Source organism: Carassius carassius, chromosome 43, assembly GCF_963082965.1.
Source record: "Carassius carassius chromosome 43, fCarCar2.1, whole genome shotgun sequence".
Taxonomy (NCBI): domain Eukaryota; kingdom Metazoa; phylum Chordata; class Actinopteri; order Cypriniformes; family Cyprinidae; genus Carassius; species Carassius carassius.
This window is the reverse complement of record NC_081797.1, coordinates 12,515,848-12,535,816: the sequence shown is the minus strand read 5'-3', so window position 1 is coordinate 12,535,816 and position 19,969 is coordinate 12,515,848. Positions and strand designations below refer to the sequence as shown.

General features: G+C 38.0%; 1 protein-coding gene across 1 annotated transcript in view; it reads right to left on the bottom strand.

The window, feature by feature from the left end:
* LOC132125106 (transcription initiation factor TFIID subunit 4-like) overlaps window positions 1-19,969 on the bottom strand; it is a 45,223-nt gene that overhangs the window by 16,436 nt on the left and 8,818 nt on the right. The window contains exons 10-13 of the mRNA XM_059536332.1: window positions 19,012-19,142; window positions 17,525-17,650; window positions 13,527-13,583; window positions 6,307-6,426 (exon numbers count right to left, since the gene is read on the bottom strand). Coding sequence (XP_059392315.1) covers window positions 6,307-6,426; window positions 13,527-13,583; window positions 17,525-17,650; window positions 19,012-19,142 — 434 coding nt within the window. The remainder of the gene's footprint in view (window positions 1-6,306; window positions 6,427-13,526; window positions 13,584-17,524; window positions 17,651-19,011; window positions 19,143-19,969) is intronic.

The following is a 19,969-nucleotide window of genomic DNA, read 5'->3' as shown; positions in this document are numbered from 1 at the left end:
ACGGACCGAGCCGCTTAAACTACTGCGAAAGGAAATTATAAACTATTTCTTACCAGTTTTTAAAGGCCTTAATATGAAGCTTGTCACATGTTAAGAACAAATTGGATTAAGCACTTTCTCCGCAGCAGCTCAGTCTGTATCCTCATATTATTTCTGATGCACTCGTATTAAACTACTGTATATCGATACACAGTAAACTGTAATGCCTCATATTGAATCACTTATAAAGAAAATATCAATATATCGTACAAACTCGATATACTGCCCAGCCCTAGCAGTTTGGTCAGATATTTAAAAGGCAAGCAAGCAAAACAATGCACAAGTTATTTCACGGTGAGGAGAGCGAGAGATGCGTAATAGAGCAAGTGAGAGAGAGAGAGAGAGAGAGAGAGAGAGAGGAGAGAAAGAGTCAGCGCAAAATTATGGGCATTGACTATAAACATTTATTTTAAATGGCAAGCATACACGATTAAAGCAAAAATGAAACTAGCAGACTGTGTGGAATATGCTAGGCTAGAAGTGTCCCTCTCATTCTGCACCAATGCAAACGTGTTTAGTTTGCTTTAAAATTATGGTTTTTATTCATACGCGAGGGTCCACGTATAGTGAGCGTGACGCAAATTAAATCACCAAAATAGTATAGCGTACTCATAATGCATCACGTGTGGTTCCCTGCATTATTTTTGGAAAATGTTTTGTGATTATAGTATCATTGAGCATCTCCAATGGAGCAGCTCGAATGCACCATTAAAATGAAAACTGAAAGTAACAAAAGCTTATACAAATCATTTTAACAGGTATAATTAAGTGTGGAAATAGGAAATATCCGTTTGCTAAATGAAGCCAACTAACATGATTCTTCTTCTTACTATTATTATTATTTTGTCTCTATAGCCAACGTTTGTAAAAAATGACAAATGCTGTAAAAATACAGGTATCTGTATCGGTATCGACAAGTACCACAAGTGGTATCGGAGCATCCCTAGTATTAGATTACAGCAAAGGTAACCTAACTACAAAAATTTGTAAAATAGGCTGAAATAATAAAATATCCAACAAATTCAATCAATACCATTAATAAATAAACAAAGTATTTGATCTAATGTGTGTCCCTATCTGTAATTTGTCTTTAAGGTCCAGAAAACAAAGTCATACAGGTTTAGGACAACATGAAGGTGAGAAAATGATGAAAGGATGTACATTTTTGGGTGAACAGCCCCTTTAATGATACATCCTGAACAAGATCACACTCTCAGTTCAATGACTGGTAATGTTTAAACTCCATGCCACTGCTGCAAAAGCTGTGCTTTGGTAGTGCTCATTACTGGCTACACATTTCAATCTGCCTTTGGTATTCCACGTCTGCCCCCACGTCCCCCCGCCTCATTCAGTCTCTGCCCTCTGGCCGATCTGGCAGAGGGGGAGATTTTAATTGTGGCTATAGAACTCTGCACGGTTCTTTGCCTGTGAGCGAGCCCTCACTTCAGTGAGTGAGAGCTTGCTTTAGTGATATTGGGTCCAGTCCATCCCTTCAGGCTGCTTTTAATGGCCCACTCCTCTCTTTCATAGCCGGGGCTGAGATTGTTTTCCATGTGATGCCTGTTAATTCTGTCGAGGGAAGGGCAACCGTATACCCATCCTTCTTTTTTTGTATGAGAGATAGATTTCTTCTTGCTTTCCGTCTCCATTTTTCCTTCTCACAATACTCACTTTTCTCGACTTGAGCTGAAAGTTAAGGACAACATGTTACACTTACGGAATGTATGCAGACCAACAAAGTGCTTGTGGTTTGGTTGGCATCAAGAATCACTATAATTCTTCCTATATTAGGAAACATCTATACCAACACATATTAACATTGTTTATTATAAGCACATGGTTAAAGAGATAGTTTATCCAAAAATGGATATTGGTGGATGGAGATTCACTACCCCTCAAGACATCCTAGGTGTAGGAAAACTATGTGAAGAAGTAAATTGTTTTTGATATACTCTACATTTTATTAGTCTTTAGATGTCAGCACAACAATCATGGATGTTTTTTACACAAACTCATTGCTTCACTTCAGGAGCACCCAGAGCCATGTGGAGTACTTTTTATGATGGATGGATACACTTTTTTTTTTGTGCTTAAAAATCTTGATCCCTCATTCACTGCCATAATAAATCTTGGAAGAGAAAGTTTCTTTTTTTTAACTCCAAAGAAAGTCCTATACCTACGATGGCTTGAGGGTGAGTAAATCATGGGGTAATTTTCATGTTTGGGCGAATAACCCTTAACATTTTGCCGTCTGCCACTTTAAATGCTCTTTTCAAAGCAGGATGAGTTCTGATTGGCTGGGGATGTGGTGGGGTGTGTCCCCCTCGGTAGAAATCATGGTCCGGATGTTAGTGGGGGGATGGGGGGGCTTGGTAGAAATCGTGGTCCGGGGCACATAGTGCACACAATTAAAGGTGCAGGGACTTGAGCCCCACCGGCACACATGCACTGCCCTCTCCCGGTGCATGCCACTGGACTTAGAGACCATCCTTACTTGTCCTCAACATGTAACTGGCCAGCAAACTCATGGTTCATTGGCGTCAAAAATCATGGCAACCTTCAAGAAATATAACAGTAATAATACAAGAAGTGCACCAGACACAATACAAAAACATCTTCTCTTCCTGTTTTTCCACATGGATTGTTTCTCAATATGTTGTCCTCTCCATCCCCCTGGCCTCGGGACTGGGATGAACATGTTAATATGGGCTGTCCATGTCAGGACAGCTCAACTCTGAACCCTCATGTGTGATCTGCCCGTAGGCTCAGTGTGGTATGCAGGCCAACAGGAACTCAGCTGCCTTTATTACAGTGTGCCCTTCAACTCGCCCTTCAGAAACATCCTCATCACCTGCCTTTGTGACTAATCTACCCTCGAGCGGGTCCTGCAGGGCTGCCCTCTGGCCTAAATGCTTCATGAACCCAAAGACAGATGGAATAGCCTTCAAACAACAAACCACCTCAAGGGCGTCTATGTCAGACAAAGAGCAAGCAGAAAACACCACCCTTTCCTTAACCGCTGTAAACAAGAGCTTGTACATTTTATCCCAGTGAAGATCCCTGCAGAATGACACCACAGGAAGCTTTTGTTTAAAACTGAACGTGGAGCAAGGACAAGGTATTTTGCTGTCAGGATGCGGGGGTGGGGGAAGAATGAGTGGAGCCATTATGACATGGCTGTCTCCTGCTTCGGGCCATGCTGCCCTTCAGGCACATTGCTGTGGAGATGAAATCTCTGACTGGACCCTTCAGAGCAGGCCCAGCCACGGACCCCTAGGCAAGGACCGACCCCTTTAGAAAAGTCATATTCACTTTGCTCTACATTGAGGGGGTGTGTGTGTGTGTTGGGAGGGGGCACCGCCGAGGGCAACGTTGAGTTGGATGTGAAAGACAGAAATGATGGGCTGAAAATGAAGAGAGGAGACGTCTCTTTGACTACATTCTGGACGTGTGAGATGCAAATGTTCCTACCGGTGATGCCAAAAATTCATCTGCGAAAGCATCAGGTTTGCTGATCTGTTTTGGTTATGTTTTATGTGGGTGGATGAAGGTAATCCATAGTGAAAGAGGTCGGCAGTGCATTCACAGAGCAGAAATAATGCTTTTATTTGGGTATTTATGCTCTCCATAAAGGGACATTTAGTGCCCTTCACAGCAGCAGATTGCTGAAATGCTAGTAAAGAGAAGATCTTAGCCATGTGGCGGGTCATTAGAACACAGCCCCTACTGTCATTATTGAAAGTGGTAATGATCGTTTATGTGAAATATCATCTGACACGTCTCTTATTGATTATATGCCATGGGCAGCAGCATGTGAAGACAGTATTTACACAGAACTTAAATGACAATGGCTTGATTTATTAAATAAGCAAAAATAAGCTTTGCTCAAGCAAAAAATTTAGTGAGCATGTGACTGGTTGGGGCATTTGTTATGGCCATACATTTTTATCTTATTACCACGTTGAAAAAAAGTCAAATTTAATAGCTGAATTCCAGATGAAGAACAAAAATACAAAATACTCATTATAATCAATGATGCTACACTGTATGCTGCACGACACGACAAGACAAATCCCTGACAGTAAACTGCCTCATCCCATTTATGAGGTACTGACACAGAGTTCTGATGTCCTGTGTAGTCAGACTTAACCTGTTGTGACGCGGCGATGTAGTATTTGGTTTGCCAACAAGGTCCCAACAATAAAATAAGGTTGCTGAATTCATAAACTGTATTTTCCTGCTCTCAAACTTGCCAATCTAAAGGAAACGCTGTGTATGGTGTTTGAGGTAATTGTGAATTACCATAGATTTAAAGTCTAGTTAAAACTATTTGCAACTATTACTGTTATTACACTTGTATTTAATACTTTGTATTATGCTTGTTATACAGTGCGTGTCGTCACGTGCATTACCGCCAGTGGCAGTAGACAACCTGACGTGGTTGTCACAGCGACAGTCACAGCCCTAATCGACGCGATCACTGCATCGTTTTACCAACTGTTGCCCCATAACTTACGGTCATACCAATGCAGGTTAGTCATACAGATAGAAGCAAATCATAATTTAAAACTGTAAAGCTTTTGTAGAATAAAGAAACATTTTTGCCGTCTCGCTTTTTTTTCTGTGAACTATGGAGCGCATTACAATTATCCAAGAATAAGCAAAAAAAATAATTTTCTTTTGTTAATCTGTTAATGTTTTAAGTGAAATATTTTGTGTACAGGCCTATGTATTCATTTTTTACGTAGCCTTTATAGTTGTATTGTTTTCTCCGTTCACAGAAATGCTGCAGGTGCATTATGTGACCTTGTGTAAATCAGTGTTTTACACTGGTTTCAAACAAAAAACTGCATGTTACCTGCGATTCATTTTCACTTAAATGTCAGCCTAATACTGTCAGCTGGTTCGTGACATATCCTCGGATAAACTATAATGCCGATGCATTGCCATTGCAACTTACCTATGACGAATTTACAGCTGAGAGCAGCATTTCACTCGTTGGATGTGTCAGTGTCACATTTGCATAGGCTGTCCTATGCTGTCTGACTAACTATATTTTTCATGCTTTTTCTGAAATGCCAACAGCTTTAAAATAATAAAAAAAATTGGCTAATAAATATCGGTGCCAGATACATCGGTGCATCCCGACCTTTTATATTTTATGAACTTATTTAGGGTCATAACATTTTTAAATGTTACTGAAACAAGTATCTTGTGGTCACCAAGGCAGCATTTATTTTTATGAAAACAGTAAAAACAGTAATATTATGAAATAATATAAAAAAAAAATTATATAACCTATAACATAAAATGCTGATTTAGTGGTCAAGAAAATGTAATCATCAATATTATTTGTTATAATTTTGTGGAAACGATGATGGATTATTTTTAAGATTAATTAATGAATAGAACATTTAAAATAACAGCATTTATTTCAAACGGAATCTTTTGTAACATTTTTACAAAAATGTAACACTTTTAACACTTTTAAATGTCTTCACTGTTATGATACTTTTTTGGTAACCCTTTAGGGACCAATTCTTACTAATAACTAGTTGCTTACTAGCATGCATATTAATTGCATATTGGCTGTTTATTAGTACTAATAAAGAAAATATTAACACCTTATTCTGCATAACCATATTTTAGATCACTTAATCTTACCCAGTACCTAAACATAAGTACCTTACTAACTATTAATAACCAGCAAATTGGATGTCTGAAGCAAACAACGTAGCTAATAGTTAATAGTGAGACTTGGTCCCCAAATTAAAGTGTGACTCCAAGTTCTACCAAGTTTTACCATAGATTTTGACAACATTTGAAGTTCTTTGTAATTCTCACACAAAAGTATAAAATCTTGTACAGTCTTTATTCCAATTCATGTTTCTATTTTATGTTTATAATGTGAACCATCTTAAATCTGGTTATTTGGTTTATGGCTTTTAATTCTTTATGTTTATATCAAAGAATGATGAGGAAGAATTTTTTTTAAAGCATCTAAAACTGGACAGTCACTGCTGTACTATTTTTAACTTATGAAGCAAAATCTTAAAATCTTGCCAATGACGACGTACATTTTGTATCCTTAAGATTTGCTTTTGTTGTCCATTTTGAGTATTCGCGGAATTTGAAAAATTCCTTTTTTGAGACTTTGAGAAGTAAACATCTTACACTTCAGGAGCCGACATGCTTTAATCTACTTGGTGTTGGCTCACATGAACCTTAGTATGGAGGTCCATATAAATAAGGGCCTGAGGGTCTTACCTCTGCACCTGCTGAGGCCCCAGGAGAGTCAAGCTTGCGTTTCTTGCGGGGTCCGATGGCGGCAAGGGCTGTGAGGTTGGCATCTCGCTGTCTCATCTGGGCGAGTTCCTGCTGCTGCATCTGAATGGCAAGAACATTAAATCAATATTAACTGTATGAACGCTATATCAAAGCCATTCATGAGAAAAAGACAATTTATACATAGTGTAGGTCTGTAAATAACAAGTTCCTAAATAAGCATTACTGTGTATCACATTCCCTTACACGAATTATCATGTTCAAATATTTGTATGCTGTGTATTTTACATTTATTCCAAACTGCCCCGAAGAGTTCTATAGAGCAAATGAAGCTCCGAACATCACGCACAGCTTCAATGCAGCAAATAACTCAGAGCTTTTGCCATATCTGGGTGCTTAATTCAATTTCTTTCCACGAGGGAACAAGGGAGAAAGTGAGTGAGTGTTTGAGAATGAGAGAGTGAGCGATTTTCAAAAAGCACAGCCTGCAGGTAAAGTCATCTCACCCTAGCAGGCAGTGACAGAGCCAGCCACGCCGGGAGGGGTGGATGAGGAGGGGGCTGCGCGTCTCTGTTTCCCCGCTCAGAGTGAGCGCTGCCGGGCACAGAATGCAGAGAGTCCTCACCTCTCCTCACCCTGACACTTACACCACTGTGGCCATGAACTCGCAAAAAAAAAAAAAACACTAGCAGCAAGAACGGCTTTGTGTGTCATCAACGGCCCCATCTGAAAGTGTGTTCACCAAGCCACAGTGGCCGCTGGAGTCATGAAGTGAAGGAGGGGGATACAAAAGTATAGGGACACCATCTTCAAATGAACAGGTTTGACTACTTTAGTCATTTCCATGAGTATAAATCTTAATGTTTAAGCATATAATAATATTCTAGGGAATTATGTTTTTACTAAATTACTAAACCTTGATTTGTTCATTAGAAGGGGTGTCCCAATACTTTTTTCCATATAGACGTTGTATATACTAATACACACACACACAGAATATTTAAAATATAGCATTAGTATATAAAATATAGATAGCATTCATATATATTTTATAGTAATTTATGTGTATTATATATTAAAATATATTAGATTATGATAAACAGACCTTTTTCACCTACAGATTTTTTACTTTAATAAAAGTGATTATTGATATCTAGTATACTGTGATTTAATATTAACAAATTTCTTTGTGTCGACTGATAAAGGCGTATTTGAGTCTTACAGACGGATCTATGGGAGAACCAAGACAAAAACGATTGTAACACACTGTTTTCCTTTTGCAGGAATGACGTGAATCAGTCGCAGAGCAAAACATTTCCATTGTGTATGTAGATTACTTTTAATTGACTGAATTTGTCACTTGTGCTGCTAGAAACAATTTGTCCAAATAATTGCGCCGCCCGCCCCTCCTTTTACAAATACAAACTAAATAACATAATGAAGAGGGGGGAATTGACAAACCGCTAATTCAAGGCAATGTTTACATGCTAATTAAGTCAGGGTTATGCTAATCGGAAGGGAAGTCGTGCACACGGCATGCACACGCATGGATGCCCCGGAGAGAGTGAGCTGACACGTAAACACGGCCAGCGCCACCGCTGCATGTCAGCGATCTGGTGCACTAAACTTTCACCTGACCCTGACAGCTACGGTGATTTCACCCAAAGGCACATAAAAGAGACGACGGTGGGGTGTGCGTGAATCTATTAGAAGTAATGCAATGTAAGGAGGCCTTGTACAGATAAAGTACAGTGACTTGCAGTGTTTAACAGAAGGTTCTAAGAGGACAGGGACTGTTTGGTTGTCACGGCTGATCTTCTCTCACCGCCTGCAGCTAGAGCGCTGACTTGCGTTCATATTCGATTATTTGATGAGGAGTGAAAGGGGAACCTAGTTACGCCATCTGTAATCCAGAGCACTGTAGCTCCACATAATGACTGTTTAATGACTGACCTCAATCACAAAACCTGCTGCTCAACTTTAACACGGTTGTTCACCACTGTGAATATCGATTGGAGAACCTCCACTTGCTTCCTTAAAATCTGAAGTATGCAACACTACGGCTGTGTTCAGAATGAAATAGCATACTACTAACTGCCCAGTACATACTGTAAACCAGTAGTCGTGCACACGGCATGCATTTTTAAAGAAAATATACGTGTTCAATATAGTATGCAATAACAATGACTGCTTTACATTTCTTTCACACAGTCTTTTCAATTCACAGAGTCTAGTTATCACCTCTGAAATTAAAGCTAAAGTTTGTAATTTTTATATATATATATATATATATATATATATATATATATGTGTGTGTGTGTGTGTGTGTGTGTGTGTTTTCTTAACCAGTCGTGCTAGTTTGGTGCAGGACTATTTGTTTGGATGACCAATGGTCGACAGAGTGTTTCAAAATGCAGAACCGATTCAGTCATAAGAAATTACACACTTGACCTTAAAATGCACTGTTCTTTAGTTTTTTTATTTTTATTTATTTAAATCATAACTAGTAACAATTAAAAATATAATCATAATTATAATGATCTTGAGACTGCATATAGATTCCAAAGCAGCAACAAACGAATTATAGCAGCTTTCCAGCATACATCGTTGTCCCTTGAAGTTGATAATCTATATGGAATCTATATGCAGTCATTTTATTATATTAACAGATGATGTATGTCCTGTTAACACATTTTTTTAATATATTATATATATATAACCTAGAATATGACATTTTCAGTTGTTTCACGCTTTTTTGTTATGTATATAATTCCACATGTGTTAATTCATAGTTTTGATGCCTTTAGTGTGAATCTACAATTTCCATAGTCATGAAAATAAAGAAAACTCTTTGAATGAGAAGGTGTGTCCAAACTTTTGGTCTGTACTGTGTATATATATATATATATATATATATATATATATATATATATATATACACACACATATATATATATATATATATATATATATATATATATATATATATATACACACACACACACACACACACACACAGAGAGATTTCACAATTTAAAGAGTTGATATCTATTTTAATGTTTTAAAATATAATTTATTCCTGTGATGAAAACTCCAGTTTTCAGTGTCACATGATGCTTCAGAAATAACTAATGATTTGCTGCTAAAGAAACATTAATAAAGTTGAAAATATTACAGTATAATTCTTTTAAATGCATATTTTAAAATGCATACTTATAAAAAATATTAAGTATATGCACTGACCCAAAACATATGAATAGAAATGCAATATATATATACATAAAGTAAAAATATATGTATTTTGTATATTGCTATATTACTTGTTGATGTGTTGATGTGGACTTGCGCAAACTACTAGTTTTGTGGAAATGTCTTTCTCTAAATTGCCCACCTATCTACTTGTGAGACAGAGAGACAGGAAGCGATGAAGAAAGAAATGCTTGTTGTCTATAACAGGGGTTTTCAAACTGTGGGTCGCGACCCACTCGTGGGTCACGGAATGGAACAAGGTGGGTCGCACAAAGTCACTTGGCTGCAGCTAATTTTGCGTTTCAATGACACACAGACACTAACACAGTTCAGTCTAGGGCTGCACGAATGTGACGAGTGGGGCGGGGCCTAGTGCCATGGGAACAGAGCTAGGCCGGTGGAGTGATTGGGAAATGAGCAACACTCACCGGTCTCAAGAACCACGGAGGAGATCGGAAAGATACAAAAGAGGAGCGATGACAGTGAAGGACGAGAGAGGACCAGGCCTGGGTTTTATTTTGTGTTTGTTTTTTATTTGTGCACGGCAGTCATCCGAGAGGGGCTGTCGCGCTGTTTTGTGTTTATTTGGTTATTAAAACTTTGTTTGATTGTCCGCCGGTTCCCACCTCTTTCCACGAAGGAGTCATCGAGGCGGTGGGCTGGAGTGAGTTGGCCCCCCCCCCCCCCCCCCCGGCAACTCACTCCAGCCCACCACATCGAGCACCCTCGGCGGCAGACTCCTTCGCCCTGCTCGATGGCACTGCGGATTCACCCCAGCGGCGAAGGATCTTCGGCAGCGCGCCCCTCCTTCCTCCCTGGCTTCGGCACCAGTGTAAAACATTAAAATCTTCACAATCACAGGAAGAAGGAGGCGGGAACTGGGAACCCACTCATCACAACGATATAGCCCACCAACATTAATAATGAACTGCAATATCCTTAGTGTGATTTTCAAATTGCAATTAAGTCCGTGTGCGTTGCGTGTTTTGAAGGTCTCAGAGCAATGTCATTAAAAGGTTCAATCGGTCTTTTTTTACCTATTTCACAATTATTTTAATCTCCAAACTGTTTTAGATAGTTCTGCTTTGCTTCTTATGCTTTTCTAAAAAAGTGTTGGATTGTGCTCCGTTCTCGCCGACACACACGGAAGGATCATGAATGCAACAAAACACAGCAGCGCAGATCACACTTCACTGGAGTGAGCCTGCTTCACGTTTTTATGGACACTACATATTTTAACGCCAGTAAACAAAAATTAAAACTTGTAAATTTGTAGTGAAATTTTCAGTTGTACTCTAAAATAAAATGGTTATTTTTCTTAAATACTTAATTTCTGTCATAAAAATTTTAAGTAAGATTAGGTTTAAAGTAATTTCACTCGTTGTTTTTTTTTTTTTTTTAATATTTTGGTGGGTCGTGAAATATATTACACTTGTCTAGGTGGGTCGTGGAATGGAAAAGTTTGGGAACCACTGGTCTATAATCATTTAAAAAGGTCAGGCGCAAGAGAGAAAGGCAGAGAGAGTGAGCCTGCCAGCACTGCTCTCCATCTCTCTTGATCCTTATCTGCAGTCCGGCCCACCAGAATGACTCGCCTGAGAGAAACACCTTAATAACTGCACAGGTTGATGCCGAGTGTAGCGGTTCAGTTAGGGTACTGGATGAAGTCAAGGATGTGAGAAAACACGAAACACGATTCCTGATCCTAATTCTAGCATGATTCTGGGAGTCTTTGATATGCTGAATATCAGCTGCTGAGCTCTTTCTGCGAGTGAGTGGCAGTTTTGAGCTCTGGGGTGTTCGGGGGATCTATCACCTTCCAGAGCTCCTTATTAACAAGGTGAAGCACAAGGCGTAAACCCTTGATAATGAGCCAAGAACACAAGACAGAAGAGCAAGTTTCCAAAAACTCTTTTCACATCCCACTAGTATCAGAATGTGTGTATAACACGTAAAGTTATGAAAATCTTGGGCGCTAAATGAAGATGTTGATTGGTTTGTTTTGTTAACTGAATCAACAAACAATCTGTACGGTTAAAATAACACCTCCATAAAAAAAACCCACCTCCATGGGTGTTTAAAACTTTACAATTCTAAAATACACTATAGTTATATAAATAAAAGTGATTATTGAAAACGTTAAGAAAAAGTTTAGCTTAATTTGTAAATACATTTTGAAAAACGTTTAACAAAAAGTAAAAAAAAATGTCTGCCGTTAACATTGTGTGTGTGTGTGTATGTATATATATATATATACATATACACACACATATATATATATATATATAGTAAGTGTGTGTGGGCTTACAGCTGTATAATGTAAAACACAAATTAAGCAAAAATATTTTTATTAGAAATAATTTTTTTGACACACACACACACACTTATATATTATAAAATTATAAATATTTACATGATGTCCAAATATATTTACATTTTTTGCATTAATATTTAATTTGTAGAATGTTTAATGAAAAATCGAAATACTGTCATATATATATATATATATATATATATATAAGCAAAAAAAAGAAAAATATATATTAAAATTATATAACAAAATTTTTGATTATATATAAAATTACACACACATTGCTGCCTGAAAAAATACTGCTAGCTTAACTGGAATAAAAGATATTTTCTGAATCCCTAAAAATCTCCTATATATAAAAAAGTACTTGACCCTTTTGACATGTTCCACTCCAACTTTTTGTTTCAGTAAGATCAAGGTAAGAAATCAGAGACAGAGGTTCAGAGGCAGCTGTCTAGGCTTTAACACAGGTTTTCAACAAAGTGGAGGAGCTGCCATTTTGCTTTGAGGTGAACCATGTAAATAAATATATAGAACTGTGCTGTCCAGCGTTTCTCTTTACTAGTCTAGTTAGCTATACTGTGATCTGCAAAAAGGAGATGCAGCAAGACCAAAGAAGCTTCAAGAAGTGTTTCTCTCTTTCTCCATAACGATATGCCCCCAGGTAAGAAAAACAACAGAGTGCTGAAACAAACATTATATCCACAGCAACAGAGAGACAATGGGCTCTGCGGCTCTAGATTTGAATAAAACATGCTTCGAATGATCGCTGGGATTCAGAAAAGATCCTTTTTGACAGATGAGATCTAACAGTGGTTGTGAGTACAAACAGAGACATACGGTGACATAGCGACATATGGTGTGTAAACTGCTTATTTACAGAACGGAGGGGAAATGACAACAGAGGAATGTGTGGGTTTTTTTTTCTAAAAATGGGCCAATTCCTGTATCCAAAATTGTTAGTTCCTGTTTGGCATTTAATGAAAATAACAGCCTCAAAGCTGTTCACTGTGCTAATGATGACTCTTTTTTTGCCCAAGTAATCCAAGTTGAAACAGGTCACTTCTTTAAAAAATAAATCTAATGTATATGCAAAGTCACAAAAGGGAATTTTTTTCTAGTCACACTTGATCATGCAAAAACAACAATTGTGGATTAGAGCTTTCAGGCTTCAGAAACAAAGCTATTGTTTTACTTCTTAAAACTTGAAATATAGCACATATATAAATAATTTTTGGTATCTAGTTTGAAAATTGACAGCACCAGTCCACATCCATTCTTCCTGAATAGAAAACAGCAACTATTCTTCAAAATACCTGCCGTTTCTTTCACAAAATGAAGTCATTTTGCTTTCATTGCCATTAAACCTGATGAAAAATCTCTAGTACTCAGACATGTCATGCCCCCCACAAGCCAAAGATTAGCCCATATTAGACTCATGATGGCAGCAGGGCGGTGTGACATCTGAGCAAAATGATGACTTCCCCCCGCCATGCGGTAATAAACTAGTTAGGAAACGTATGAGACCATTTGTCTCAATGTCAGACTAAATGATGTCAAAGTCATAGCAATGGTGTAATCATGAAAAATGTATGTCGAGCACTTTTATTAGTACTATTAAATAGTCTTCCATAAAGCTCACCTCTTTAGCTTTCTGTTTAAGCCGAGCCTGTTCAGGATCCTCCTGCCTTGAGCGACTCTGCAAGCAAAGAAAAACATTAGAACTAATTGTCTGGTTTAAATTAGAGCCAGAATTTAGATGACCCAAATTAGAGCAGAAATATCCATTCAGAAAACAATCAAAAGGTAACAAACATAAAAAAAAAACAGTTAATCCAAAAATTTATATACTGTCATTATTTACTAATATGCTATTCCAAATTGATTTTATGTTTTCTTTGCTGAAAATAGTTCAAATTTGTTTCACAGGAAAAATGTCAGATTACAAATATGAAACAACACGGATTACTAGAGAATAAGGACAAAAAATACCATCCCTTCACCTAAAATTTTGCTGTACATTAAGAAAACATTAAGCGCGACAATAGTTTTACCATGATGACAAACTAATTGTAAATGGGTCAAGTCTATTCCCAAACAGTATTTATGTGAGTCCAGCAACAGAAAATATAAGAACAATTATCTTCTGGCTGACATCTCAATTAGCGGACTGCATTAATTAGAATAGGGACGGTGGTGCACTGGGAGTCACTCTGGAGCGGGACGTCGTCGGCGTCATCATCAGCTTTTGTCGTTTAAGTCAACTAATTACCTCTGCTTTCATGTTGCCATGTCCTATTCCTGTGGGGAACTGTCACACCCCCACTGTATCTAAAGGAGTGAAACTTCAAGGGAGAGCAATGCATGCTGGGAAGTTGCTACTAGCCGTTTGTTGCTGCTTTGGAATCTATATGCAGTCTCAAGTGCCACTGTCACAAATGAAATAGTTAGGAACTGAGATGGAAGTAATATGCAATTTCGTTTCTGAACAGATTTATTTATAGAGATGGGATTTAATTGGTTTTGGTTAACTCAAATAACAGTAAAAAAATAAATAAAAATAATAAACCCCTTAATGTTCTGGTTTCAAAGCAAGTATCGGCCCCCAAAAATGTGTACATTAAGTATTGGCCGATATTACAGATATTATTTGTAAAAAATTTGAATTGAATGGTATCGACCAATTTTGTTATTAATTATTGGTTTATTCTCAGTTCCTACTTCATATTTGTACATTTAATCTTATACCCCCTGAAATTAATCTAATAATTTCTAATTAATTAAAATCAATGTAAAATGTAATCTTAGTGTAAATCTCGAAATGAATATACATTTTTGATACTGTACAATACAAATGTTGCAATGTCTCACCTTTAGCAAGGAAAACAATTAATTTTTATATATATAATTTTAATATCGGACAATTATCGGTTATTTGCCAGAACATATCTAGTAATATGAACTTCCTGAACAGACTAAGAGAGATGGGATTTGTTCAGGACAAATTGTATTGGCAGTATCTGTGATATAGTTGATTACCACAGAAAATAACTTAGATTTTCCACTCAAAAATTGACTGTACATTTATTATCAGCTGATATTAAACTTTTTGTGTGATGGGTATTTAATTATTCATGCTAATTTCTTTGTTATAACGCTATAATCTAATCCTTTTATCCTCCAAGTAAATTTTTTCCCAATTCTCAAAACAAATATAGATTTTTCATTCTGTACATTATAACATTGTGATATCTAAATTGACTTGTAGTATCTAAAATGACCAAATTTAGTTTTTTGCAGTTGTTATTTATATATATATATATATATATATATATATATACAGTCGTGGCCAAATGTTTTGAGAATTACATAAATATTAGTTTTCAAAAAGTTTGCTGCTTTTAGATCTTTGTTTCAGTTGTTTCTGTGATGTACTGAAATATAATTACAAGCACTTCATACGTTTCAAAGGCTTTTATCGACAATTACATGACATTTATGCAAAGAGTCGGTATTTGCAGTGTTGGCCCTTCTTTTTCAGGACCTCTGCAATTCGACTGGGCATGCTTTCAATCAACTTCTGGGCCAAATCCTGACTGATAGCAACCCATTCTTTCATAATAACGTCTTGGAGTTTGTCAGAATTAGTGGGTTTTTGTTTGTCCACCCGCCTCTTGAGGATTGACCACAAGTTCTCAATGGGATTAAGATCTGGGGAGTTTCCAGGCCATGGACCCAAAATTTCAACATTCTGGTCCCCGAGCCACTTAGTTATCACTTTTGCCTTATGGCACGGTGCTCCATCGTGCTGGAAAATACATTGTTCTTCACCAAACTGTTGTTGGATTGTTGGAAGAAGTTGCTGTTGGAGGGTGTTTTGGTACCATTCTTTATTCATGGCTGTGTTTTTGGGCAGAATTGTGAGTGAGCCCACTCCCTTGGATGAGAAGCAACACCACACATGAATGGTGTCAGGATGCTTTACTGTTGGCATGACACAGGACTGATGGTAGCGCTCACCTTTTCTTCTCCGGACAAGCCTTTTTCTAGATGCCTCAAACAATCGGAAAGGGGCTTCATCGGAGAATATGACTTTGCCCCAGTCCTCAGCAGTCCATTCACTATACTTTCTGCAGAAGATCAATCTGTCCCTGATATATTTTTTGCAGAGAAGTGGCTTCTTTGCTGCCCTTCTTGACACCAGGCCATCTTCCAAAAGTCTTGTCCTCACTGTGCGTGCAGATGCGCTCACACCTGCCTGCTGCCATTCCTGAGCAAGCTCTGCACTGGTGGCACTCCGATCCCGCAGCTGAATCCTCTTTAGGAGACGATCCTGGCGCTTGCTGGACTTTCTTGGACGCCCTGAAGCCTTCTTTACAAGAATTGAACCTCTTTCCTTGAAGTTCTTGATGATCCTATAAATTGTTGATTTAGGTGCAATCTTAGTAGCCACAATATCCTTGCCTGTGAAGCCATTTTTATGCAACGCAATGATGGCTACAAGCGTTTCTTTGCAGGTCACCATGGTTAACAATGGAAGAACAATGATTTCAAGCATCACCCTCCTTTTAACATGTCAAGTCTGCCATTCTAACCCAATCAGCCTGACATAATGATCTCCAGCCTTGTGCTCGTCAACATTCTCACCTGAGTTAACAAGACGATTACTGAAATGATCTCAGCAGGTCCTTTAATGACAGCAATGAAATGCAGTGGAAAGGTTTTTTGGGGATTAAGTAAATTTTCATGGCAAAGAAGGACTATGCAATTCATCTGATCACTCTTCATAACATTCTGGAGTATATGCAAATTGCTATTATAAAAACTTAAGCAGCAACTTTTCCAATTTCCAATATTTATGTAATTCTCAAAACTTTTGGCCATGACTGTATATATATATATATATATATATATATTTTTTTTTTTTATGGTACAGAATTTTGGTATCATCCATTGATCAGTCATATCATTTGAAAATAATTACTGGCTTACCGTATCTGTATCAGCCAGAACTTTAATATCGGTGAATCTTTACATCTAAGATATGAAAATTTAGTATCAAAAAATACCTACCAATCCATCCCTGCCAATATGGCTTAAAACCCAGAACTAAACATCATGTCTACCTACATAGCAGTTTTTAAAAAAAGTAATGTAGTCTTGATTAATTTATAAGCAGCATTCACTTGACTAGTGCCAAAAAGGTAGTGATGCCTTAAGGTTCATCCATTATATATAACATAATTTTTTTCCCCCCAACAAACTCACTGAGTGAGATAGTGTCACTTCGTTAGAAAGAAAGCAACTTCAAGGCAAATTTAAAACATCCTCTCTCGCTCCCTAAAAGAAGACTCATTTCCTTTCCCCTGATGTACTCCAGTCCAGGCAACAGTACAATCAAATCAACTCGAGACTGGATAAATCCCTCTGGCTTTGCCATTACTGCAATTTGCTACAGTATGAAGCAGACCAAGTGCAATCTTGTGTCTTAATAACACTGCCTTTTCTCTCCAAGGCTTAAAAGCACAACCGGTTTCTTTTAAACAGTGGCCAACACGTGCGGGAAAAGCCAGTGTTCACTGGCAAGGCGCTGATGGGCAGACTGGCGCCGACGGCCACTCCCGCATCACTCAAACCTACTTTCGCGGCTTTCATTAGCAGCTCCCGTTCTTCGTCATCTTTCCTCTGCTTCTCAATCTTCTCCAGCTGCTCAAAGAACTTCAGCTGGGTCCGCACATCCGACGTCTGCTCGTACAGATCCTCATCCTGGTGAAAGTAAAAACAAAACGCATCATCAACATGTTCATCACCTTTATGTTGTTATAAGAGTGAACAAACTTTTTCTCCAGCTCGCCTAAAGTTTCACTTTTTTCCCTTTTTTGTGCGTAAATGAAAGTGAAGTTGGTAGGTCACCCAGAGCTAATGTAATAACTGTGTTTCGCAGTGTTACTGGGAGGCAACCCCTGACTTTTTTTCCTGCGATGGTTTCTCTAGCGTTGCAGGTAAAAGAGCAGCGTGAGGCACAGTGGAGCCAAGCGATGCACACAGACACACACACACACACACACACAGAAACCCACATATTTTCATGCACTTCTGAGGCTATAGCCTATTAGCAGCAGGAACGGCACTGCTCTTCTCATCTCTTCTTGCGTGCTTTCTTTTACGCTGAGGCTGCGCCTCACTCACAGGGCCTACTTTTCCCGTCTCCAATCAAGTTGGGCTTGTTTTTCGCTGATGTCAACAGGCTGACTACATAAAGCCGTGCCAGTTACTCATTTTGAACAGTTTATTGCAAAATCAGAATGGAACAAATAGCAACATGACACCATATCCTCTTTGCGTAATTTTTTTTCTTCTAAGTACAAAATGAAAGTCTAGATTTCCACAGTTTTTTTTCCCTCAAGCTCCATTACTTTCAGTCTATGATTAACAAAAGTTTAACAAAACCAGGATCATTTAAGATACGATAATTAAATAACGAATAAATCTGTCTTTTTCACATTAACAATTACAACCGATTACGATCAATAACAATTTGGTTTCTGAATTATTTTAGGATTGACGCATCTCTTAAGGTTTCCACAAAAACGTCAAGCAACACAACGGTTTGTTTGTTTCTTGACAGCCAAATGAGAATATCAGAAAGATTTTTGAAGGATCATATGAGACTGAAGTCTGGAATAATGGCTGCTGAAAATTTTGCTTTGTCATTACAGAAATAAATCACATTTTGAAATATATTCCATTATTTCTAAATGATTTATATTTCACAATTATTATATTTATAATATTTCAGTCCATAATTCCAAGTTATATAATCAACACCAAAGCACATCTTTAATCATGTTAGAATAACTAATCAGTTTAAAAAAAAACTAATGATGATTGATTTTTGCTTTGGAGTTAAAATAGGAATTAGAAGTAGTTAGTAGGATGCTGTACAACAAAAGTCTTACCCTTTTAAGTCTTACTAGTGTGGTCTACTCTTATTAGTGCATCTTCCATGATCAAGACTCAGGTTAGGGTTAACATTAACAGTTGCATTTTCAGGATAAAGGATGTATAATGAGAAATGTTTGGCGGGAAAAATCAGTTTGTGGTTCGGCTCAAGTATTGGTTCTTACTTTGCAGGAGTCAACACGGTGTTGTGCAACAGCCGAGACTTTCTCCAGGACGGAGCGCAGCCTGGACTGAGTGGCGTGAGAAATGAGAGTGACCGTCTCCATTGACATCTCCGTCACGCCGAACTTCTTGGCTGAAACAACACAAAGTTTGGTGTTAAAGTCGCTCAGGAAGGTAGAGGAAAAGTGAAGAAAACCGGTTCTCTGAGCCTGGAGCACCAAACCAATTAAGAGACAAGAATTATTGTTTTGCTTCTCAAACCTACCTCATGATATGACCTAATTTAACTAGTAAACACTTCACTGCCACACTTTGCATCTGTCACACCCACACACTCACTCACTTCCCATCACTCTCTCCACATCATATCCAGCAGGTGGCGCAACACACCTCCTCCCCGCTCCCTCCTCCAGCCATCAAGCTGAAATCATCTCACACACACACACACACACACACACACACAGAACTCCCCCAGAGGAAGATTTACATTTTTAACACACTCCACCCCCCTGGCGACAGCATAACAACCACAGCCGGGCTCCATGTAATAGCACATATCCGCAGGCACTCATTGGTATGCACTGTGTGCTAAATCAAGCACACAGGGGGAGAAAGAGTTTGCTTAAATACAATAATGGAAGGCGCTTTTTTGGATGAGAGGGATCCAAAGACCTGCTTCACATCTATGACAGTCTCCTGTTTCTTTGTGCTCTTTAAGACATCTTTAAAGTGATTTATGCAAAGGTTAACTAATCATTATTAATGAGATGCTGGTGCGGTATGTTTGCAGATTGCATGTATAGAATTTGGGAGTCTGGTCTTGATTCCGGACCCTTTTTTGTGTTGGTATACACCTTTTCCTATTTAGTAATGGAGAAAAGACAGCAGACTTCCACTAATCTTTATTTCCAAGGAATTATGAGTAATATTTAGCTTGCATACGAAGTACACATCAGTAAT